Source organism: Pseudopipra pipra, chromosome 1 (genome assembly GCF_036250125.1).
Source record: "Pseudopipra pipra isolate bDixPip1 chromosome 1, bDixPip1.hap1, whole genome shotgun sequence".
NCBI lineage: Eukaryota > Metazoa > Chordata > Aves > Passeriformes > Pipridae > Pseudopipra > Pseudopipra pipra.
Window position 1 is genome coordinate 114,347,523 of NC_087549.1, and position 25,459 is coordinate 114,372,981.

The 25,459-nt window shown below is 38.1% G+C and overlaps 1 protein-coding gene across 8 annotated transcripts in view; it reads right to left on the bottom strand.

Moving 5' to 3' along the window:
* Nucleotides 1–1,230: 1,230 nt before the first annotated feature.
* Nucleotides 1,231–25,459, bottom strand: part of RBMS3 (RNA binding motif single stranded interacting protein 3) — a 767,181-nt gene continuing 742,952 nt past the window's right edge. For 4 of the 8 annotated variants that reach the window (XM_064672504.1, XM_064672524.1, XM_064672543.1 and 1 more), the window contains 2 exons: nucleotides 13,826–13,906; nucleotides 11,153–11,284 (listed from right to left, as the gene is read on the bottom strand). In XM_064672504.1, the coding sequence (XP_064528574.1) occupies nucleotides 11,153–11,284; nucleotides 13,826–13,906 (213 nt within the window). Of the gene's footprint in view, nucleotides 7,343–8,989; nucleotides 9,054–11,152; nucleotides 11,285–13,825; nucleotides 13,907–25,459 lie in introns of those variants that run through there. The other 4 variants (XM_064672487.1, XM_064672475.1, XM_064672514.1 and 1 more) reach the window with 2 other exon arrangements.

A 25,459-nucleotide genomic window follows, 5' to 3' on the forward strand; every position in this document is an offset into this window, starting at 1 on the left:
GATGCGAACCCTCCTTAGCCTGCTTCCATATGCACAGAGAGAGCCAACTGATAGACAAAAAAACCCACTATCATTGCAACTGTTATTAATATCCTCATTAGTAGACCTTGAAGTGGAATGATCTTTGAAATGGAGCAATCCTGGCAGTGACAAAGCTAAACCTGACACCAGAACTTCAGATATAAACCACCTTTGCACCACCCGTGTTGGTGGAACAAAGTGTCCCACTTTCTGCTGATCTTCCCAGGCTCCTCAGCTACTACTCAGAGTGCCAGGCAGGCTGGAGCTTCAGCCTCCTACCTTCCTCCTTTTCTCACCATCCTCAAGGCCAGCAGCAATGGACATTTCAGCATAGGTGCAGTTGAAAAAACCTGTCACCTACTTCCTCATCCCATTCCTCCATCTTCTAAAGACTTTTTTGGTCTTTCCTGATTGAGCTGAACAGGAGTCAAAAGCTCACCAATGCATATTTCACTGGGCAAAGAGAAGGAAAAGGAAAGTGTGCAGGCAACCACACAAAACATGTTTAGGGCTGAAAGAGACAGGCACTTCCCTGGTAGGTAAAAAAGGAGCACCCAGTGATTTCCAACCTGTGAATAAAGCTCTTAGTCGTGGAGGAGAGTTACTGGACCCTTTCATCCCACCCTTGCCTTTGCCAGAGAAACAGTTTTCATGGGAAGAAATGCACATGGCAACAAGAGAGCCGCTGAGGGAAGCAGCCATGGGGAATGCGCCAAATAGCTTTCTTGTTCCCTGTGAGATATGGCTGAGGAGGCAATTTACTTTCCAGTTTCCTTTCAAGATGAAGTATGGCTTGCACTACCACTGCTTAGGCTGTACTTATTCCGTAAATAAAGATTTTCTGTCTTCCATGTGGCAAATTTTGTCCTGAAGTCACTCTTTAAAATAAGCCTCAGAACCAGAGGCGATGTTCTTTTAGCAGGTGCACTGCTGAGAGCCTGGACAACACATACCCATCAGCATTAAATATTCAGTCTTGGTGTGAGAAAAACTTTCTCCTGCATTTCACCTCGAAGCACATGGGTGGTTGTGCTGCTGATGGGCCAACAGAGCTTACTTGTCTCTCTGATTCTTTCCTTCCATTTGGTGAAGATACAGAGGCAGAGGACTTTGCCGCAAAGCCTTTCTGCTCCCTCTGTTCTCAGCACAGAGCCACAGCCTTGGGAAGCCTCTGCAGAAAGGTGTCACAAGAACACAGAGTCACCCAGCTCTTTTCTTTCTTTATTTTTTTATTGAAAGCTTCATCAAAGAAAACAGAAGTTTAAACCTAACATCCACTGATCTACAGAAAGCCCCAGGAGTGGGAAAATGGCAGCTATTTAGGATTGTGTTACAAATGGAAAACATAAAAAAAAAAAAAATCATAGCAGTACAGATCTTTCAAAGACATTCTGAGACATCAGCACACAGATGCCCATATAAATAAGATTCATAATTTAATGTATCGCAGAGGTTCTGTGTTCTACATTTTGGCTACAGTGAGGTCTGTAAGGGCTTTAAAGAACCTCTGCCCCATTTTTGTGATGCATGTTTTCTTGATAGGAAGTTCATCTGCTTTCAAAGCTGCTTTGATTTTTCATACAGATAGAATCTGTTCATTCTCCTTTAAAAAGCAGAACAACTAAAAATTCCTAAATTAATTCTGTTCACTTCCTGGTTTTACATAAAATTGTTTTGCCTCTAAAAGATAGTAGAATTTTCTTCCACTCTGTAATACAGCATATTTAATAATACTTTAATTACATAAACATCATGTTCTCTTCTCTAGGCTGTATTTTTGGGCTTTTAAAAATATAACTGACTGTAAATTTCACCAAATTCATAAAATTATTATCCAAGAGAAAGACACTTAAAGGCAGAAAAATTAATGTTGGGCAGATACTCTCTTAAGGACAACAGATCCAGATCTTGGAAGGTGCTTACACCTTGCAGGCTTTCAACCTGCAAGGAAAAATGGATTTGTGAACTTGTCAAAGGCTGACATTTTTCACTTCATTATGCATTTTTATTAAGGTAAAGGAACTCAGCTGTCACTGTTGGGGAATTAACAACTGAACTGAACAACTGAAATAAACACAAGAATTTTTTCTTATCATGGAAAGCTGAACCAACACTGGGATTCATTTCTTTTACAGCTTTACTCTCATAATTTTCTGTTCAATATTAACAAAGAGCATGTTAATAAAGGGGAGAAGAAAGGGTCTCTTCTGCCTGCTTTGAGGCACAAAGGTGAATAAATCTCTGGAGTACATACAGCGCTCTAGCCTATCTGGGGGACAGGAGCAATATAGAAAAAGTTGGTGCTCTTTTTGAGAAGAAAATAACTCTCCTTACACTGCATCTTTGCTGCTTCTGAGATTCTAGAAATTTGCTCCACTGAAGGGGAGAAGTCTGCTGCTCACTCAGCCCTCCTTCTGAGAAAGTGTGTGTGCATGACTGAGTGTATGCGTATTAGAAATGAAAGGAGTCTTTGTTACTAGAGTCAATTGTCATTAAACAGAATAGACTAATGCATCAAACTTCAGCATTTTTGTTGTTTTCTGTTTTGCATTTCCATCACACCGTGACTGTTTTCTTAGTTCATGTGGGCTACCGAGAAAGACCAGGAAAATCCCTTACCCTAGGGCACTTCGTTTATATCCAGACCAATTTCATGTTAAATAAAATTTTGAAAGGAAATGTTGACCATGCGTGTATCAAACATTACTATCTTCAACTACCACATTTGGTCTCATCACTAAAAATGGATTGATTCATTACTTTAAGCACATTATCACTCTTTAGCATGACTCTGTTATAGGTGGAGTTAAGCAAGTCTGCCTAAACCTGTTTTGCTCATGTCAACCTCAGCATTAAAATGAAGTGGCATGAGGAGCACCATCAAGCTTAAAATCATGAAGCGTGGCAATTTGTTAAACACTTAGTATCAGTCCCATCCTTCAGTACCATAAACAACATAATATAGATCCAAATACTATGACATATTAAAAATAAACTTTATTACAATGCAGGCTTCCTCAAATTTGCTGAGTTTTGGTACACATACATACATAAATAATACCCTTCATTTGATTTTTACTTGTGTAAAAATCCATTCGAATGCTACAGCCCAATTGCCCACTGAAAGTTTAAGCCCTCACTTCTCTAATGACCAGCCTTTATCTTCCACATTTGGGCATGCATCCATAGCAGAAGATGATACAATGTGATGCAGTTGCTCTCAAATATGCCTCATTCTGCATTACAGTGGATTTCTTGACCAACACAACCAAGGCAGTCTCTTGGTAAACAGAACTATACAGGTTAGCACAGGCTAAGGACATTTCAAGAGTCTGTTTCACTGGAAGGCAATAAGAGGACATTCACAATTTGAGGCCTGACTGTCACAGGTGAAAAGTGCTTACAAAACCAGCAGTAGAGCCAGATAGGAAGAAGAGTCCCTCTGCAATCTCAGTGGGAACAGTAAGATTTTTCAGTGCCCTGATCTACACTTGGGTCAGCACCTGCGAGTATAATATTCTCTTCAGTTCCAATGTCTTTTTTTTTTTTTCTCAATGTTCAATGACAAGCCCAGGTATTCAGAAATTTCTAGCCATAATTCATAATTTTCTGACACCCCTTCTGTGTTTAACTTATAAGGTAAAAACAAAATTACCAAACCCAAACATCCAGATTTGATTATTTACAAGAATTGAGGTGTGATGGAAAGTACATATGCAGTTCAGCTTATGGATTGATGTTACTTCTAGACCTCTGGGCCAGGCACCATTGCTTTAGACATCTAGAGTTGTTTCTGCAATCTTTCAGGAACTCTCCTGATATTTAAAGCTAAGTTGGCAAGACAGACATAGATAGTGACTTTACAAACTCAGGTCTTAAAAAAAAAAAAGAAAAAAAGAAAAACAGAACCTTTACCAGATAATAACAATAAACCTTGAAAAAAATCATATTAGCCAGAACATAAAGAAAACCAGTTCTAGATTTCAGAGGCCACCAAATATTCCTCTCCTATGACAAGATCCATGCAGCATGTTGCTATTTCACTGTTCACTTTTATCTCATTTTTAACTTTTAGAAATAAGTTACCACCTTCTGAGCATTTTTTATGTTCTAATTAAGCTTTTTTCTTACCTTATGATCTATGACTGTTTATACTCAAGGCTCACAGTGTTTACAATTCATAGACTTTCAGACCAGTTCACTGTTTTTTTTTGGGATCAGTAACAAGATGAATTGCATTTAAGGGATCCATTTTCTTTCCTCTTCTTCTTCCTCTGCTTCTTTGCTTGTTTCTTTTCATTTCAAACACCATTGAACATTACAGCATGGAAAAAAAGGGGAACAATTCTAATACAGAATGCACTTGAAACACTTTAAAAGTGACAGGCACTATGATATCATGTTGCCTGTCTGGCTTAATAAAAAACACTGAGATTGTTTAACTTCACTGAAAAAAATAAGATAAATGTTTCTGAATGTATAAATAAAGCAGCAGAGTTCTGAATAGAAACAAGAAGGTACCTCAGCATATTCATCAGCCACATGGTAGCTACCTTGTAGCCTCATTGTTGATAGTAAATGAGACTTTTTTGTGTCACATTAGAACTAACACAGAAATAAATGTGTTTATTTCATATATAACTGACTTGTGCCGGGGATTATCTCCACTTGTACAAATAACTTGGAGAGAGACAGAAAGAGAGTACGTGTAGAAAGGAAGAAAATAAGGCTAGATCGATTTTTTCCCTCCTATGCCCTCCAAAGAAAGAGGGAACCTTTATCCAAGGACAAAATTCAAGTGCCACTCTCAAAAAGCAACAAGTAATGAGACAGCATATGAAACAGAAAGAGAGTTGTTTTTTTTTTCTGAATTGAAAACATGTTGTGGATGATGTTGTTGTTTTACTTTGGCATCATCTGGTTTTCAGAAGTGCTGAATATCAACTAGTATTCTGGAGAAAGCAGCTTTACTACTTCTGAAAATCAGGCCCTCTTCCTATGCTGAACTCCCATTTCTCTCTTTTCTATGTTGCATATCTAGCAGCATTTATTTGGGAAACCCCCTCCCCCCTCCTACTATGTTAAAAAATACGATCTTCTTTTATCAATTTAAAAAAATAATTGTGTTCTTTTCCCCAAAAAATTCAGGTTAGGGAAACACAGACCTCTTTTTAGGATTGGGCAGCTGAATCAGATTGATCCAATACATATGTTTTAATTTCATAATTTTTAATGGATACCCTGTGTCTAATCCACCACAAGAAATGTGATGAACCCTCCCCTCTCTTCTGGATGGAGGAAAGTTTAAAAATGTTTGGTTTAATTTTGACACATAGATATGTGTGCATGTATGTATATACTGAAATGCTGCTTCTCTTCTGTCTCCTTAAGGAAAAAAATCATCTTTTGACTTGCTTCTCACCTTTTCCATTTGTTTGTTTGGAGAAACTAAGGACCATAATCAAGATTACTCTACGGAAAATAACAGTCATTTGTAAAACAGGTTTTGGTGGATTAAATTTAGTGTCTTTTTTTTGTTTTTAGGCCTAATCATACTAATTAGTGATTGTCAGCCAACATATTAAGACAACAGAAATCACAGCAGAGAAGAATAAATTTCAACTCTTGCCTGCATGACAATACTACGTCGTTTTCAAAATGTCTGCTTGTATGGGAGAGCTAAAATGAGAAGAAAGATCAAATTCGCTTTCTCCTGCATCTACCTGGCAACTCAAATGCAACACTGAAAAATAAATGCAGAATTAAGGTGGCTATGCATGCTGGACGATGACAAAGACTGAGGTGAAGAAATGAATCTGCGGTATGTCGGAATTCAGAAGGAAGACTGTTGTTTCAGTAGAAATACCAAAGATCAGGCAATTAAAGATAAAACCTCATCAAAATTAAAGCCCGCCTGGACAGATTAGTTGGTAACCCAATCCCCTTGCTTTGGGATAGTCTCCAAAGCACATCATCAAAAAGCTTCTAATACCAACTACTCTGAAATTTCCACTATAAACATATGCAGTATGTAAAACACCAGTGGAAGATAGTTTAAACAAACAAGAAAGTAAGAACTGGTCCGGCCATGTAGGTCAAATAAAGATAAAAAAAGAAAAAACCCTCTATCTTCTGGACTGCGTTAGGGTGTCACTTCATCTTTGGTATAAAATAGGCCATCCATAGGCTGCATTTGTTCACAACTAGGAAAGACTACAGAAATTGTCAACAATTTCTTCTATCTATTGCTTTTTTTGCACTTTTTTTGACCATAAGCTCCTATCTACTTAAGTTTTTTTTAATGCTCTTAAGCTAGGTTTTTGCAATGTGACAAGCAAAGCAGACTAAAAACTTCTTAAAGCTCATAAAAAAGACTGCAGATAAAAAGCACTAATGCTTTTGCTAGCGATCACGCTTTGTAAATAAAAAAATCTGCATTCTGCAAGAAAAAAACCCTGCATTCTCTATAATGCAGCAAGTTTTTTTCTCAATTCAATAACTTTACTGTAAAATGCTTTAGCCTTCTAGAATTTTTTTTTCTGTCAACAATTAAGACAAAGTTCATAAAAGTCCCAGCATTTTTCCAATCCTTTCAGTTGCCACAGTTCCTTTATCATCAAGTTTTCTTCAAAAGAAGAAAATCATTTTCTTTTAAACTGTACAGTTTATTTTTTGTTCACCCCAAAAACTCAGTCTATTAAACTTCTGCACCAGCACCGGTGTGAGCAGTTTCAATTCATTCTCGGGTTTTCTAACAAGACGTTGACAGCTTGCCTTGAGAGCCTTTGACGTCCTTAAAATTAAGGCAATTAAGATTCAAGATAAACCTTACCTAAACATTTCTTTAAAAAAACCCAAAAAACAAAAAACCAAAAAACACTCTAGATTTAAAACAAGAAGAAAAAGAAAATGAGAGAAAAAGAGTAGCTTAATTTTTGAGGAAGACAATTGGTTTTCATCGCAACTTGCTCCCTCTTGACATCATCAGTTTTTCTGTTTTAAAAAAAAAAAAATCTAGCTACACCTCCAGGTAAATTCTGAATTCAAATGTTCGTCCAGATGAAATGTCAACCCAGCATTTTTCCTCTGGGCTTTTTCCTTTAGTTGAAAAAAAAAATATAGCAAAAATAAAATTGTCAGACTACATGACAGAACCATTTGCACAGCACATAAAAACACTGTTTTGTTTTCATTGGGAAAGGTAGAAAAAAAAAGCATTCATTTGACGCCTGTGCAAACTGGAAGCCAACTTCTTGTTCAGTGAAGTTTCTCCATTCAAGGCAAAGATTTCAGACCGACATTCTTCAGTCCTGTTTATTGTCTGTAAAAACAATTGAATTAAAGTGGTCATTAAGTCAAAATAACTTTGAAATAGGCTTCTCTCCTTTTTTTCCACCCAATTCACTTTAAAAATAATCCAAGCTAAACTAACTTCACAGCTGTTTAAATATGATACCACCAATAAGCTGAAAATAGTCAGGCAAAAATAGGGAATTCCTGCTTTGGGGACATTAACACATTCTAAGCAGATGAATTTATTCTTGTTAATGCTATGCTTAATAGGCAGACTAACTATACTGAAATGAAATGAATACATGTAAATCTTTCAAAAGTAATTCAATAAGAGGGTGAATATTTTCATAATAATTAGTGCTGCTATTTATTTTGGATACTAATAATGAAATGAAGGATAAAATTACAATAAAAGGATACATCCAATTTGCTAGAAAGAACACATTTTCCGATGGCAAGAACAATTAGACTGTGGAGCAGTCTGCTTAATGAGCCAGTTATGGCTAACTTAGTAGAAACATTCAAGATAATATGAATTAGAAAAATATAATTTTTGATCATACAGTGTTAAATCTTTCTAAATTTAGCACAGGGAATAAGCAAAACTATAGACCTTTTTCTTACGGAAGATAACTCTCATTTTCTGTTTTTGAGGTTTCATGTCATTTAAAGATATGTCACATCAAACTTATCTTAACAAGACTGTGAGATCTTTGGGGAGATGTAGAACCTACGTATAAATGCTGTTCCATGTCTAAGGCTATCAGTAAGGATCAGCTGTTGTTTTTCCTACAGTCCTCAAAACTTACATGGAAAAAATCCTTTTCTGATCAAAGCTCAAAAAAAGAAAATCCAGTATCTTTCCTTTTGCATGCATTAACACATTTGCCCTTGTAGTTTAAAATTAGTTTTTAAATTATGAGTTAAATTGTGAAGAATGTTGATAATCTAACATTTGCCACAGAACTTTTTGTCTGGGATGGCAAACCTAAAACTACAATTTTAAATTTTAAATTTACCAAAGGATTTTTTCCTTGCATGATGTCTGAAAAATAATACTTTGAATGTTAACAACAGATTTATGTGGAATGCAACAATTAACTATTTTCTTCAGGTTTTCTATGCATAATTTCCGGTAGGAGTATTCAAGTTGGATGCTCACCTTCTGAGGTTTTTCTGCCGCTCTGGGTAGAGTGGCTGGTGTCACCAAAGGGTCACAGCACATGCTCTCTAATCTAACCTGGCACTGATTTTGCCCACAAAAGGCTCCAGAAAAACATAATTCTTTCCATATTTACAATCAGAGTAGGTCGTCCAGCAGACTTTTGCTTGGAGGTAAGAGTGCATACTTTTCTCGGGCAAGGATATCCATTGATCTCCATTTCATTGGTTTCACACTTTTATGTGCAAAATTAAATATTTACAAGGAAAAAAAAGGAGTAAGGTCTAAAACAATTAAGGTGATTTCCTCATAAAATAGATTCCTCTGCTCAGAAATCAAGGCCTATTCTACCTACACAGTAGTTAGCCAGGTTTTCAACATGAAGTTACCATTTCTGAACATCTTTGGGTGGGATCCTCAAGTACAGAACTCAGCATATTAAATAAAAGAACATGTATGCTGATTAAAAAAGTGGAACTTAAATTTTAAGTTTCGTGGTTTATTTCTACTTACAAAGAGAGTACAGAGTCCTTATACCACCCAGTTCATTCTTAGTACATTGTCTCTCCTTCGTTGCCTGCAATTTCATGATTGTTGCAAAGAAAATAAATATAAGGAAATATGCTGTTATAACTTTTCTCCTGACTGATCAGCTCCTATGAAATAATTTTATATTGTCCGCCTTTTCCTTTGCCTTTATCTAACAAAATCATTGTCCAGTCATGCTAATTATCTTCTCTTATCTTGCTTTGATAAGTGCTGTTGTACATTGGGCATGATGTTTGTTATTAATAAATGTGCCCTTCAAAAAGCTAAGTGACAAAATTATATTTTAATTATAAAACAACTTCACTTGGTTTTATATTACAGGTTACTGAAATATTTTTGTCAGAAGTTATCTTGTGTATTTTGTGTGTATTTTGCTTGTTTCTACAGCTTCCCACACTGCATTTATGCCTGCGACTGGCAGACATAAATAGAGAGCCCATTTCATAAAAAAAATACCGAAATAAGTATAATAAAAAAAATCTGTAGTGGAGCTGACTGTGTAATTAAAAAAGGAAGACATTTCCCTGAATATAAATGCAAGTGCGATTAGAAGTATATCCATCATTGCAAAAAGGCTGTAGATGACAAGGAAAGATGAGGGAACTCATTCTCAGGAAATTCACCACACTGGCAAGAAACACAGCACCCATGTCAATAAAGAATTGCGATGCAGTTTCCTCTTATGCGGAAAAATGCCAGAATCTGCTGCTTACAGCTACCTTATGAGGCCTTCTAAAACTAAGTCCTTCTGCTTTAAGGCTTAAGCAAAAGGGAACAGAGACACAGGAATGGCCAGATCCAAACGCTACGGAACATAGTCATCAAAGCAAGCCAATAGGATGACACAAACATATATTTCTCTCTTTGCTCATTGTATTCTATAAGTATTTTGCAATCATTTATCTACAGGTGCTAGAGAGACTGTTGGCTAGAAAGATACACATGGGCGGAGTGTGTCTCCAATTAGGTACACCAACAAAAAGCTTGTGATTTGATTGCTTTTGTAATATGTACATACAGACAGATATGGGCATAACAAAAGAAATAGCAGTCTTCTGTTTTATGGTGGTCAAAAAGGGAGTGTGTGTGATCTGAAACCATTTGCTACTCATATGGTAGACAAATAAATGTATCTTGCACTTCCAGAGCTCAAAATTGAAGTAAAGTAACTGACAGAATGGTATAATTCTAATCTTTCCTATACCAGCTCATATCTGATGCCTCTATAAGTACCAAGTCATGATGCACTGACTGACATATCTAACATATTTCTTGTCTGGCTATTTGTCTTTCTTGCCCAAGATAAAACATGTAATTCTCTTTTCACACTGATGCTGGTGTTCAATATACATGTATTAATAAAGGACTCGATTTGTGCCTCTTCCTAGAATCTGTCCAACACTGATCAGTCCCCGTGAGTATCCTGTCACTAAGTAACCTTCCCTTCGTGAGGACTGGTTTTACTCTAGCAAAGAAAAACTGTGTTTGAGGATTATTCTGAAGATGAAGGGACTCTTTAAGAGTTCTAAATCCAGCTGTCAGTGTATAAATTTTGAACTTTCCAAGGTATTCCGTGGGAAGTAAATAAAAGGAGCAGAGAAATGGAGACAGACTAAGCAGTGCTTCTCCCCACCTCTTTCCTACCCATTCTTCTTCCATTTCCAGTTCCTGCCCACTCAATGTCTGCAAGGCACCAATTTTGCACAATCACAAATACCAACCTGAGGTAATTTATACTGCTTCATTAACTACGCTTTCAGAAAGAAAGCTTTACATGTGCCAATGTGTTCTGTGCCAATATTTTCACCATTGCAAATTTAAGCCCTTTTTAACCTCTGATGCCAGATGCCGCTTTAGCCCAGTGTGATGATTGTTAACGCAGTTGTTGAGATCCTTCTGAGTCCAGAAAAGCAGCAGATAGTCAGAGAGCATATCATTGTAGGCAGGAACTCAAGCACATTTTGCCAAGGTGAGGCCATCAGCCAAAACCTTTTGCTAATTACACCGCTATACATCCAGAATTCGTCTGAACTTAACGAAGCTATTCAGAATTGCTGAAACAGGGAGTCGAATTTGGCCTGCTGTAATCAAGAATCAAAACCTTTTGGCTACAAAGTGTATGTGTACTTACTTAGACTGTTGGTAAGAATATGCAGGCGCATGTTCACTGGATGTTTCCACTGTCATCTGTTGCTGTTGACCACTGGCTTCCTGTGATGAAGATGCTACTGTCTGTGGAGAAGTATCAGCAACAACACCCTAGGGAATCAAATGAGGACATGAAAAACTTAGTAATTGTACTCACTGCAGTAAATTATGCAAAACAGCTCAGCGTCAGCTCACCATTCCTGTATTCCTCTAGAGAATGAGAGAGTTTGAGGTTGCAGAACCGCATGCTAACACAACAAACTCCATCATTAGTTTTAGAGAACTAATTCAGTAACAAAAAGCTTTCTCAGCATACCAGTAGTACTTTGCTCTCACAGGCTGCAGTGGAAAACACCTCCACCTTTGAGGGCAGTTCCCTGTCCATTCAAAGCCAGAGGCAAAACTTCTGACTTTGGTAGATTCTGGGTTTTACTTCTTGTCTTTTTCACAACATATGTATGGCTCTTCCAGTTTTCACCTACCTACCTCAATTCACAGTTAGTTCACATTTATTTTGTTTGACTTCAAATGCAATAAAGGAAGAATCTAGGCCTCCTGCTCTCCACTTTCCTACACATCCAACAGAAATTCAGCCACCTTAGAAAAATACTGCCCTTCTCTCCGCATTGCTTTTATGCATGGTCCCTTCAAAATAAATTTGCTTTACGCTAAAGACATTTATCTGTTCAGTCAAAGCTCCAATGAAGTTTTGTTTTATTTATATGTTTGCAAAAGGTAACTAAGTAAACACACAAAGGATTATATGTATGAACTTAACATTATGCATAATTTCTTATCCTGTTTAGACAGTCTGTATAATACTTGGTTTAAGTTTTTTTGTACCCTTTCAAAGTAAGCTACATTTTCTCTTTTACTCTCATGCTTGGTGTGTTGGTCACACGAATAGCAGGTCTCTTCAGGGAACATGCTTTATTACTCTATTGCACACAGCAGAGCCAGAAGAGGGAGCACAAAGCACTTGCTTTGTTTTTATTTGAGTCCTGTGTAAACAACAGGTAGTTTATTTTAAAACATCTGTTGAAATATCAGTTTCATTTTTCAGAAATTCTTCATATCTACTGCTTAACAGACTGTCAGTATTATCTTTTTCTGTCTACTTCCTTGTCTTTATCCTTCTGTTTGTGTCCATCTCATCTTGAGATTGTAAGCTCTCTGGCGCAGAGATTGTATTTTTTGGTCTCTGCTTGAGCAGCATCCAGCATGGTAGGGTCCTGGTTCATGATGCTACATGAATACAGATAAACATTAACAATAATCATCATCACTGGCTCAGTGCAAAACAGGGTATATATTCAGATAATATTTGGATTGTTACAGTAGATAGTTACCACACCATGTTACTTTAGAAGGCACGAATATACCAGCAGGTGATGGGGAGGAGAGCTCAGGAAGAATTAATTTAAACTCTCATTTGCATAGGTCAGCATGGTGTGCAGCCAATACTGTTGTATGAACCACTCTCCATCCCACCATCTCCTTTTAATTCATATTTGTATCTGCCCAGTTTAATACTTAAGAATATCATTTGAAAAGAGGTGCCCATGGTGCATTTATAAACAAAAGAGGCTTAGGGCAAAATTATATTGAGGTAAAAAAGACTGAAACATGATCAGATCAGTATGACACAACAGTAGTAGCCTTTCCTGTGGGACATTATTTGAGAATAATTGCAAAGAACTAGGAGAAAACAGGATAAGCCCACTTGACTGTTGGTGGAACCATGTCAGCAGTACCACTAACTCAGTATCCTCACAGCACAGAGTAGTAATAGCACAAAATCCAGAGTTCACACACTCGAAGACAGAAGCACAGAGACCCTGGCACTCCTTGCCTTACCCCAGAGTAGGGCAGAAGTTGTTAATAAAAGAGGGTAGTGCCAAAGAGAAGCACACAGGGAAGAGGATGCCAAGGTTCCCTCCTCTTGCTGTGCTCAGTTGCCCTTATGAAGATTCACAGAAGTGGAGGCCAAGCTGACGCTCTCCCGGCAGCTTGTGGTCTACAGGGTTGAGTAAATACTTACTCATTAGACTGTCATCAGCATGACTCAGCCCCAAGGAGGGAGGGAGCGAATCCTTCCTCAAGGATGAAAAGCACTCAGTCAGTGCAGCATCCTCCACGTCTGTATATACAAGAGGAAGGTTTCCATTGCTCAATCACTTTTTCTGGTGGCTAAATGTTTCAGCAATTACCTATGCTTGCTAAGGACCGCATCAAACCCTCTTGCAATCTTCTCTTCTTGAAATCTCTTTTGGTTTCGTGGTTTGCCTGCTGGGTTTGTTTTCCTGTCTCTTCCCATCTCCCTCCCAAGTACATGGGGAAAAAATAGTCATAATCACTGATGTTTTACTCCACGTCCTGCTGTACAACAAAACAAATGCAAAACAAGAGCCCTTGCAAATAATCAAAAAAAAAAAAAATAAAAAGAGGGGCTAGAAAAGAGAAGGAAAGGAAAAGAAAAGAAAGAAAAGAAAAGAGGAAGAAATGTACAGTCCTAATTTTAAAAGCTGGGAGCTTCCAGCCACCTCCATAAAGAAACTTTAGGCCCCTTTCAAACCATAGGTGCAAGAAGGAATAATACACAGGAGTTCTGCTACCCCTTCACTCTACTTTCATGGATGGAGATAAACTTACTTCAATAGGGACAGCTGTTGGAGGCACAGGAGTATACTGGGGAATGTAGGTCCCTTGCATAGGTGCAGCAGCAGTCATGTACTAGAACAAATCAAAAGCACATGAACAATAGAAAACCACAATCAAGATGCATTAAACCACATGTTAGAAGCATGATACTGTTTCCATTTCCATTTCTGAGTTTTTCAGTTAGCGTACAGCATGTTATTTCTTTTAATTAAGGATTTTAGGCAATGGCAGGACTTACAGCTACTAAAAACCATAATCTTGAACTTCAAAGCCAGGTCATATCTGAATATAGGCAATAGTAAACATCTTACTGATGGAGTTAGATTGTTCACAGGTTCTCTAAAACTAAGAGACTACTATTTGTACTTACAAAAAACCCAGCGGAGACATGACAGCAGTCATGTCTAAACAATTTTTTGGAGTCTAATTGAACTTACCTAATGACACCTACAAAATATGAAGCATGAAATTTGAGAGGTTTATTCCAGTCTATATTTAATTCTATCAGTAACAGCATTTGAATTAACAGGGATACAAAGCTTCAGGAAGGTGAAGTTTAAGTCAGGAGAAACAAAGGAGGAAGATCTATCTGGAGTTTCTCCTTTTGTACACAGATATTTTAGCTAAATTCTTACAGCTTGTTCTTAATATCCAGGGATCCTTTCTATGCATTTTGAAACTTCTGCAAATTATCATATAACACTTTGTATTAGCTTCTCTGAAATACTCTCTCCCAAGCACTACCTGACAATCCTTTTTAAAATTCATGTATGCATGTGAATTTTGTCATTGGCATGACACTAATCTTTTTATATACAGCACTTCTTAAAAAGCTCTTGAACTGAATACAACAGCGATTGTTCAGATTTTCAAATAAAGAATCAATATTAAGTCCTCAGATCTATATGTACCGTTCTTTCTACAATCCAGTCCTAACTACATGTCTTCACTGACAAGAATCTCAGAATGTGCCCAATCCCCCAAATGACTGTATGACACTTCCACTACATGTTATCTTCAAAGACACACCAAAGATCTGAATCAGCCCAGAATGTATTAGATGAATTTTAAAATGAGTTAAATATAGCTTTGCTTCCTGGCAGAGCTAGGAAGTGCTTGCTAGATTTTATTTCGCTGTTTGTAGTAAAATTTACATTTAAAGCACTCTCTCACCCCAATTCTAAACTAACTGGATGGTTTGATATGCCTGTCACAAACATGCACTATGAAATTGCAAGGTGGGGTGCAGACTGCAGCGATGCTAGAGAAAGGCCTTAGGGAATGACAACAGCATATTTAAGAATCTCACAGCTAAGTCCTGAAGTCTTCTTTCAAGTAGAAAAAAAATAAAAAATCAGCGAGGATCATACATGACATAGAATTTATACTTGCAATATGAGCAGCATATGGTGTTGAAAACCATTACAATATTTTGCCAGATTTCACAGTGTTTTCCATAACTTGAGCAAAGTGATGGGAGTGTCTCCAGTGTCTGTGTGCCTGTATCAGGCCATGTTTTAATTCAGATTTTTAAACTGTCCTTCAGAAAGAGTATTGAATTCAATAGTGTTTTTTATGAAGGCTAACCCACCAAAATACATTAGGCCAACTATCCTATTGTACTCAGTAAAGTTGGGTTATTCTCCTGCCTTACAGATTAAGAGCTAATGAGAATGTTACAGCAGGGTGTTCCAGGGCTGCTTCCGCTCCATTCATTCTGCTTTGTAATGTTGCCGTCACATGTTGGGAAGACATCTGTTGTGTAGCATTGTTCTAAATGTGTCAATATTTAACAGTAACCTGAAGCACTCATTCTTACAGTTCTGCAAAGACCTGTAAGGGTTTTAAACATCTATGCAGGCTAGCTTCACTCGGACAAATATACATAGATTTTAATTAAAAGTGTTAATTTAAATAATGAAGTGCCCTCATTCAATTTGGACTTCCTCTGAGTTGAACCTAGCAGAAGATCAATGCTCAGACTCATAAGATGCCATTGTCTGCCATTCTCTTATCTCACACACAAACCCAAACAAGTTTTAATACACAAATATCAAATTATTCAACTGCTTTTTAATTCACACCAGTGCACTTTTTGCAAAATCCTTTGGCACTGACTTCTGCAGCACAGCAATTGAAACTGTCTGGGAATTAACTGATGTCTTTGCTGACTCTGAAAACACTGCTCTCAGTACTTGTGCAGTTTCTTACTCTATTGTTATTTTTTTCCTCTTGAGGCAGATCCTGATCTTACTTGCCAGACTACTTCATGTAGCTTCCTTCACTGCTAGACAATCTCTAGGGAAAACTGCACTGCTGACTTGAGTGTCACTGGTGGCTCTGGCCAAACTCTGCTTTCCAGACACTCACACGTCCCCACACTCTCCCAGTTTAATTTTTTGCAGGAATTTTAACTGAATTCAACCAAATAGCAAGTGATTTAAAGTTCTGGAGACCAAAGACATCTAGTTGCTTGCCAGACTCCCTCCTGAAGAACTGTAGGAAAGTGACTTCTCCCCTGTACATAACATTCTGCTTGTCTAAGTGTCTGCTCTAATGGTGGTTCAATTTTTTGTATAAATCCTTCAGAGTTCTATAATTAAAAAAATATGTTTTGGGCCAAATTAGTTCCACCAATGGCATACAGTATTTGTGGTAAAGAATCTGATCCTAGTAAAAGTTACCCAAGGCTCATTCCTACAGAGTATTTCTGCTTAACAACTGTGGCCCTTGACCACACAGCAGCAGTGGTCTGTATTACACATATTGTGCCCTTCGGTGGAATGTCCAAACATATTTACCTTCTTTATCTTTATGACTATAAATATACCCTCATCATTTCAAGAAAGAGTAATTGGGTCAACAATTAAACATGTTACTGGGGCTTGGAACTGATTCTCAAGTCTCCAGGGTCTCACTTAAGGATCCATTGAGGCTTCTCTAAAAATCTTTACCAAGCTATAAAAAAAACTATGGCTTAGTTCTCAGAGACACACAATTGGTCTTTAGTATCCCTCACATGCAGCAGAGGGAGTCCCCTCTGAGACCACATGAATTTGGGAGTGTCTGCCCTGCTGCATCTGTTTTTATCATGGGAAGCCTAGCACTGAGAAGCTGCTTTAGTTTAGTTTCTATAATGAAGGAGGAAACATTATTTTTTGTGATAACTGACATTAGTTCAATCAAGTTTACTCGTATTTGTTTTCTTTGTGAACTACATAATCCTAATTCTCTGATCTCACAGGATAAATAAAGATTACATAGTCCTAAGGCACAATGTCACTGTTGATACTTACATCATTGGGTTTGGATAATGCAAGAGTTGAATTCCTTGTCACGAATATTCACTGTTGGTTGTTTAGCAGAAATCCTTCTGAACACTGCTGTTCAGTAGCTTCCATACCCAGACACACTGAGCCCACTGAAATCTGTGTCTCTCCCTGGGTCGCCCAGATACTTTACCTAGTTATTCTATAAAGTAGTGTGCTCTGGATGTGATGGAGTGAGTGGCACCATGTTGGGAGGTGGAAAAGAGCTTCAGAAAGAATTATGAGATTTAAAGAAAAGTTAAACATTTTATATCTACTCAGCTTAAGACCACCCAGGATGAAAATTCTGGTCTAAAGACATGCTTAGCTGAGGGACTCTGTTGTAATGCAGCTCCATTTGGATCACAGTTCCTGTAGATGTATATAGTTTCCATATGGCTTCCCATATACCTCAAGAAACTCGTGGAACTTGGAAGTAAGCAGATGGCAAAGAAGACATCTATGTCAGAAGACCATCACTGAGATTTATTTTCTCCATGAACCACACTCACTACAGTTCTTTATCCACACATATGTGTGAAAAAGAGACAGCATGACTCATGCTTAGCTTAGCAGCAGCTGGTTAATTCCACTAAATATTAGTATTGCGAACACTGAAATGAGAGAATCTCAAAAAGCCAAATCTATTCTTTCTTTGTCATATGTTTCCATCAGGATTAAAGATTTTTGAGCTGTAATGTGATCGGTCATTCAACAAAGTATGTGCAAGGAATAAGAAAGCACAGTTCATTCTTCCACAACTGTACAGGCTTTGTGGATCTAAAATTAGAAGCTGGTTATTTCTGACAGAAAAATGAATGGTGACTCTACATGCACAGCTGATGGATCTGGAGGGTGTAAGCAAGATTTTTTTTGGCACTTTGATCCTTTGAAAGCTGGTAATATCAACCACAGAAAAAGAATACATTGCTGGTGGCAACATTCTCTTAATTTGCTTGTAAACTATTATTTTCTTCATACGGTACACAGAATGCATGTTCTGAGCACTGAAGATGTACAGTATTATAATATAATTCATGCTTCATGATGCCTGACTGTTTAATTCAGACTGCACTTATCAGGGTACCCATTTACCCTATATGCTACATTAACAATTCTACTCACACCTTGTCCAATGGGATTTTTGGTTTTTACCATTTTGAAACTACTTAAATGTGTGAAAAAATATACAGCTAGCAAATAAGAGAGCATTAGTGTATACTTACAACTCTACTTTCAGATATTACCCTCAGTGACTACAAAGAGTTAAATGAAAGGAGGTAAAGAATGAGGAGGCGGGTTGAAAGGGAAAAAATGAAACTTTGAGAAGGATCATGTTTAATTCAGAGAGCAACACCAGTTCTTAGAGATCAGCAAACAGTAGGGTATCCCAGCCTGGGTACAGCAAGACTGCTGTTAAGCCTGCAGCAAACACTAAACCCATAAAGGTGACAAGCATTGGGAAATAAAAACTGGGAGGATGGCAGCTGCCTGCACGAGGCTGAGTGAGGGAGCATGCTGCAGTAGGATAATATGCTTTAACCACCAAAGGTGGAGCTGAGTAACCTGCAGGGAATTTACAGGAGCTTTTACATTGAGAATATGGCACAGGTAATGTCCATTTATTCATTTGCCCTAGTAAGCCCCTAGCAAGCCTTTCTCAGGCCCAGATTAATGCAGAGTCAGGCAACTGCCTAACAGCTGAGGTACATAGCAAACACCCCACACACCAGCTATTAGTTACTGAATTTCAACTGAAACAGTGCGTGAAAGAATGCCTCTTGCAAACCCAAACTATTACATCTACATCATCAGAAGGCTTTGGCTGCACACTCTGTTTAAATTCTGAAGGTCATCATTAACAGAAAGTATAAGAAACCACCCTAAAGTTCCATTCTATTTATAGCCCCAATTGCCTATAAAATAACACAGCTGTGATTAGATGGAGGCTGCTGCAGATACGTTAACTCTCTTGGTCACTATGAGTACTGTGAGATTTTACAGCTAATAACTGGATCAATGTTGAATAAGTTTCCCAGTATAAAGAAAACCAAAAAGAATTTACAAAATGAGATATTAACAGATAAGTTTGCAGTAAATTTGGAAACCTCAAACAACACTTAAAATTAGGAGGGACAACGAACAAGGAAAAATGTTAAAGAAGCCTTTTATAAAATCAATGTGCAAATGCTGCTTTCTGGTGTTTCGCTGTGGTTTTATATGAATGTATATCTGTTGTAATAATCAAGGATCACCTTCCTTATTTCATCAGCTTCCATGTTTCTGAGAAGGCACAGATCCTTTACAGTCAAGGTGAGAGCCAAACTGCAGAAGCCTTGCACCAGCATATGCTGGTAAGCATTTACACCACTGCAGCCTGCTGAAGGGAGATTAAATGGGATGTCTTACGTGAGCAAATGCTAAACCATGTATTCTTCAGTGACTATTTGTGGTTTCATATCACTGCATGAGCTATAGCACAGTGATAATGACTTAGCTCTTCAGGATTCCCAGAATTAATGCCAGGGTTTGTTTGTGTTTTGGTTTTTGTGTTGGTTTTTTTTCTGAAACCATCTGAGAAGTCTAGACACTGCATCACTTACAGAATTATGTGAAAACATTTGTGTTGCTGGAAAACTTAAGGAAATGAGTCTGTTGGCTGGATTTATTTTTATCATCTTTTTTTTTCCTACCCCAGGAAGGAAACCTGCCTTCCCACTTTCAAATCTCTTTCCCTGCAAAGAACAAAAACTGCATCTCTCTTTGAGCATTGTCAAGTGGTTATAACTGTAATGAAATGTAGAATAAAACTGCTGCTTTTTTGTCTCTGGTTCCACCTTCTCATTTGAAAATATGCTGTTTTCCAATAGAAAAGAACATTGTCTTGCTGTGTCCTCTTATCCCATAGTCTGGCATGGAGACATAGGAACTCAGGAAGAGAAAAGGACCATCTAGTTCATCAGTGCCTCTGGCAGTTCAATGAAATACAATATCCAGCTGCCACAGTTTTTACTTTAAACTTAAAATATCTTTTGCTACACAGAAGCTTTCTCATTTTCCAGCTCAATCCTGTACTTATTCAATGGCTGTTATTAATTTCACTTTTTCCCAATTAAAGAATGAGAGAATAAATGATACAGAGTTTCTGCATATATTAAAATAACTTTGCTAATAATTATCAGCCAGGCCTAAAATATAATAATATAATGCCATTTTATCACACAATTACCATAGCCCTATCAAGAACAGCACTGTCATTCAAAAGAATCCCATTGCTGGCCCACTGCACTCATTGTTCATGCAGAGAACAGAAATCTTTACTGGATTTAACATTCCTTCCCTGCTGCTCAGTAATACAAATGTATTTAGGAATCCTGGCTATCAATTCCCTTTCAACCTTCCTAATGAGATGTTACCTAATTCTCTGAGCAAGTTAAATGAAGGTAGAGAGAATAATAACTTCAAGAACTATATTTGCAAACTAATCTCCTTTTCTCTTTAGCAGTTCTAAACATCCTTCACAAATCCCTATCTTTGGCAATCAAAGTAATACAAAGGTATAGAAGAAACAGTGATGAGCTAACCTGCCCCCCCCCCCCCCCAGCTAACAGGTCTTTTTTTCTTTCTGAAATTCAGTCCTGTTACTAAAGCAGAGTGATCAGGACTAATCACATAAAGACCATTTAGAGAAACAACTATGAGAACAGTCAAATCCCCACATACAGCTCTGCACTACGCTCTCACCAGCATACATGTTTGTAACTGCAAGCTGCATAAACAGATAAAAAACTGGCTCATTAATTTTAACCACTTTTTAGAGTCTAAAGGCTGGCATTACAAAGGAATTTGGTGAAATTCTCAAACCACTTGTATAGATCTCATCAGTGAAAAGGAAGAAAACAGAAAAACTCATCAGGATGTGAAAATAAATTCTCATTTTGATTGCATCTTTCATTAAGTGAAAACTTCTTACAGGAATACTTTTTTAAAACACAATGTTTATATTACATTTTTCAGTTTATACATGACTGTGGAACTTGATCTCAGGGTGCCAATGATCCTTGCAGTCCATGTCAGTGTACCTAGGCCCATGGTATTTTCACTCTTCCTTGTGACATAGCCTCCATTGTAGGCAGGGATCCGTAGAGGCTGTACAGAAATGTAAACTGATTCTCCCTGTATGACTGAATATATAAATAGCCCCAAGATGTAAAAACTGCTTTTTAGCATTATTCAAATAATGCTAAGCGTCTGATGGATACATTTGCAAGAGAGCAAGACTTCTCTTATGTTTAAAAAACAGGCCAAGACTCTGGAAATTTTTTGAACTTTCAGTTCTTAATTCTTCAGTTCTTATACATTTCTCTACGAAAGGAGCATTATGAATGTACATTATGAGCTCTCTGGGGCAAGTTTTTGACCAGGGGTTAGTGCATAACTTATTGCAATCATCTGCAGCACCCCATATAAGACCAGGGTATTGTGACTGTATCATAACAAAAGAGTATACTGCATCAGTCTTGGTCAGTCAGGAATCACTGAGATTCTGTCATATCTATATTCCTCTTTCAGATCTCATATACTGAAGAATAAAGGAGTGATGCAGCAGAATTATGACTGTAGATTCTGATATAAAAAAAAAATTCCCTATGCACCCCCTTAGTTGGAAATTCTTAGGAAATTCCATCTGAATACAATACTTCCAATTAGTCCCTGATGAATGGCTGCTAGTAAGATGAAGGAAGATTGATCTGCATATTTTAATATTTTCAACGTGAGTAAAAAAAAAATGTCAGTGAATCTCTCAACATATGAGCAGATTAAACTATTATTAATAACATATCCATTTATATGAACAAATAAGTGTTTTCTAGAGGTAAACATGTCTTCTAGAGGCTATTAAATCTCCATGAATTTGAAGAGTCTAAAGAGAAGCAGACTACTGTGTGCAAATGTCCATACTGTATGGATGAAGCTGTTGTTAAAACAATAGAAGAACTGCTTAGAACAACAGAAAAACTGTGAAATAACAGTTGCTCATCAATCACATACAACTTCCATTGCTCTTTCCGACCAGAGATAAAAGTGGACAGCTCATTGGTCAACTTCCAAGAATGGAGCAGATGAAAGCAAGGACAATTAATTACAAGATAAACCAAAACAAAAAGAAAAGTAAAAAGTCACCTGAATGTTAGTATATCTAATTATCCTAGAAACAGGAGGAATTCAACACCTCCTGCATGAAAAGGCAGTCATGCTGGACAGATGAAAGGTAGTAAGATACCACCAAAGTACAGCTTGGACATTCTTAAGAGCAGCTGAAGTGTGATATTGCTCAGTTCTTTGCCTCTAAAAGACCCCTAGAATCCAAAATATTTTGTTAACCATAAAGAAAGATATCACTGGGGAAAGAAGGGGTTGGGAGGTGAGGAGAGGACAGGGGAAGGGAAGAGGAGGGAAGGGAACATTTCAATTCTTCATAAGAAAACAGCTGTTCACCAGTACCCTGCATCCGGAGATGAAGGAGAATTTGCCAGTTCAGTGAGCAGAAAAAACTTTGGAGATATCACCTGTTGGGACTTAACACTGGAAGCTAACAGTGGCATTAGGAATGCCTTAAAAGCTGGCCTTCCTGAATTGATGGTCAACATGCAAGTCCAGGCTTAGGCAGGGGGAAACACATTCCCTCTTGGAAATGCTGTGCCCTTATGCCTAAGGATACAAGGAAAATCAGACTGCTGTTGGGTATGTGTGAGGGCCCCCTGGTGGTCTAGTGGTTAGGATGCGGCGCTCTCACCGCCGCGGCCCGGGTTCGATTCCTGGTCAGGGAACTCCTCCGGGCAGATGGAGCTCGTCAGCCCTGTGAGGCCATCCATCTAAGAGAAGGTCGCTCTAAACAAACCTATGTCCTGAGGACCTCGCTGCCACTGTCCAAGCTCGCTCGGCCTTGGCAGATGAACCTCAGGATTAAAGGGTGGGCTCAGTTCAGCGCACACTGTGCCTCACCTAAAAAATCCACTGCGCAGGCTCGAAGGGTAACGACCTTTCCCAAATCTTCATTCACGAAGACTGGCCATGATGATGTATGTGTGGATAAATGTCCTGCAAATCATGCACTCAGGGCTTCCAGGCAGCTCAACACCGAGTTGGTGTGTTTGAGTTAGGAGTTTGCAAGCTCAAAGAACCCTGCTTCCATATGCATCCTCAGGTGAAGCTCAGGGATGCCCTTGCCTCTTCTTACACACCTGGAAACCGGCAGTCTCTTCAGTCTTCGAGCCAGTGCTCTGCTTTTCCTCCAGAACAGTCCCACCAAGTTGCCAGCTCAAAGCAACATTCCTAGTGTTTTCTGACTTGGCTCCCAGACTAATCTGGTCCTCAGGAAGCAGACCTGTAAGCCGACTCATCAGGAGATCTGGAAGCCTGCCCAAAGTATTGGACACGGTGAGGCTGCCCTGGAACATGAAATCCCGGGAGTGTCTTGCAGCTGCTGCCTGAAAGCTGACATGGAGCAGGACAGCAACCAAGATGGACATTTTAAACCAGTTGGCAGCTGTCATGATCTTGCAGACTATATTTTGTATTGGAAATGCCATAAGGCATCATTTCTGAAAATTAATTTTTGTTTGGAATTTCTGGCTCAGAGGAGAATCTTTCTGGTTTGTTTTGAGATTTTAAAAGATGAATCAGAATGAAACCAAATTTCATAAGATGAATTTCCCACAAACTGGAAACCATGAATGTTTCTTAGCCAACTCTTCTTCTATCTGTAGCTTGAGCAAAATAATCAACCATATTCATATTTGGATGGTGTGGGGATAACAGAGAATACTAACCTTTAAAGGCTGGTGGCAACTTCAATACACTTAAAATACAGTGTTTGAAGTAATGCAGTGCAAAATATTGCTTCTCCTTAGCATAAAAATTGTTCTATAAAAATCTTTAAATATATTTACATTATCATTAACTTTGCTTACATGGCAGGTCTGTGGAAGGTGGTAATAGCATTTTTGTGAAGACTTCCCTTTTCCTGCTTTCCACAAACTCTTGAAATTCTTACGGGAGAAGGGTCCCCTTAAAATTAAAGTCAATGCCCCAATGATAGAGTGTGACTAAGAATATTACAGTCTACTCCTAAGTATGTTAATCATCAGCTGTGGGAGGATCTCTGAGACATCAGATCATACCAGCAATAGGGCTGCAAAAGCAAAGGAGAAACCATGCCTTTTAGCAGAGTGCTGGCTAAGTGAACCGAACTACACTGCTATGTCATCAGCTTGTCTACCGTGTAACGATCTGCTAAAAGTGTTGAACTCCTAAACTTACTGCGTGGCAAAAATTACACAGAGTCTCTCCTAATTTGTCATTGTTTCATCCAAATGATGAGGGGGGGAGGGAAGGAGGAAGGAAAGGTAGCAAAAAGTAAAAAAACCCACCACAACAACCAAACAAAACAGCAGAAGAACAAAACAGAAAATGAAAGAAGGAAAAAGAACCCCAATACTTCAAAAAATAGTCATCCCTCCTTGCCTTAGGCCTTCCTGTCTCGTCATCTAACCACTAACTCCCCTCTTAAAGAGGTCCCTTTAGAATGCCTCCCATTTTTCGCTACTGCAGGTCTTTCACACTATTTCTCGGTACTTTTTTCTTTACCTTGTACTGGAACACACTGTTTTGTTGGGAAAGTGTGATCAACACAGCTGATGAACCATAAGTGAAGTAGCCAAGAATTCAAGCTTGATGCTTTAGCTTTGACTCTCACTTTGTACAGGTGAGCAACTTAACACCGTGGAAACCTGAGTTTTTTTTTAAAAAAAAAAGTGCAAGTGCCCATTTTTCATAAGACACTATTAAATACAGCTTTATTGGTGCGCTTAGTACTTATTTTCCCAGGAATAACATTAGCAATGCTTGAAGGGGCCAGGAAAACAGATGTGTCTTAGTGCTGGCAGAATAACAACATTCCAAGGCTGTTCTTTGTGTTCTTTCAGTGCTAGCTTTCCAAAGTAGACAGAGTCAGCTCATATGCATTCAAATTATATACAATTATGATTTGGTATGGATTTGTGCTTTGACACCCTCTTACAGTTCTGGAAAATATATGCACTGAAAGTTTTCAGGGCTGGTGTATGAATTTTAATAATTTTTAGGGCTAATAAAGACCAGGCCAAGTGAAAAGCAATTCACATCAGCAGAGAAAAAAACCTGTTAATCAGTCTTGTCCTCGCTATCAGTGTACTGATTGTAAATAGTTTTAGACAGGGCTAAAAAAAGCATAGCAGCAGTCTCAGCTTGATAGAGGAGTATGCTGTAATGGTTG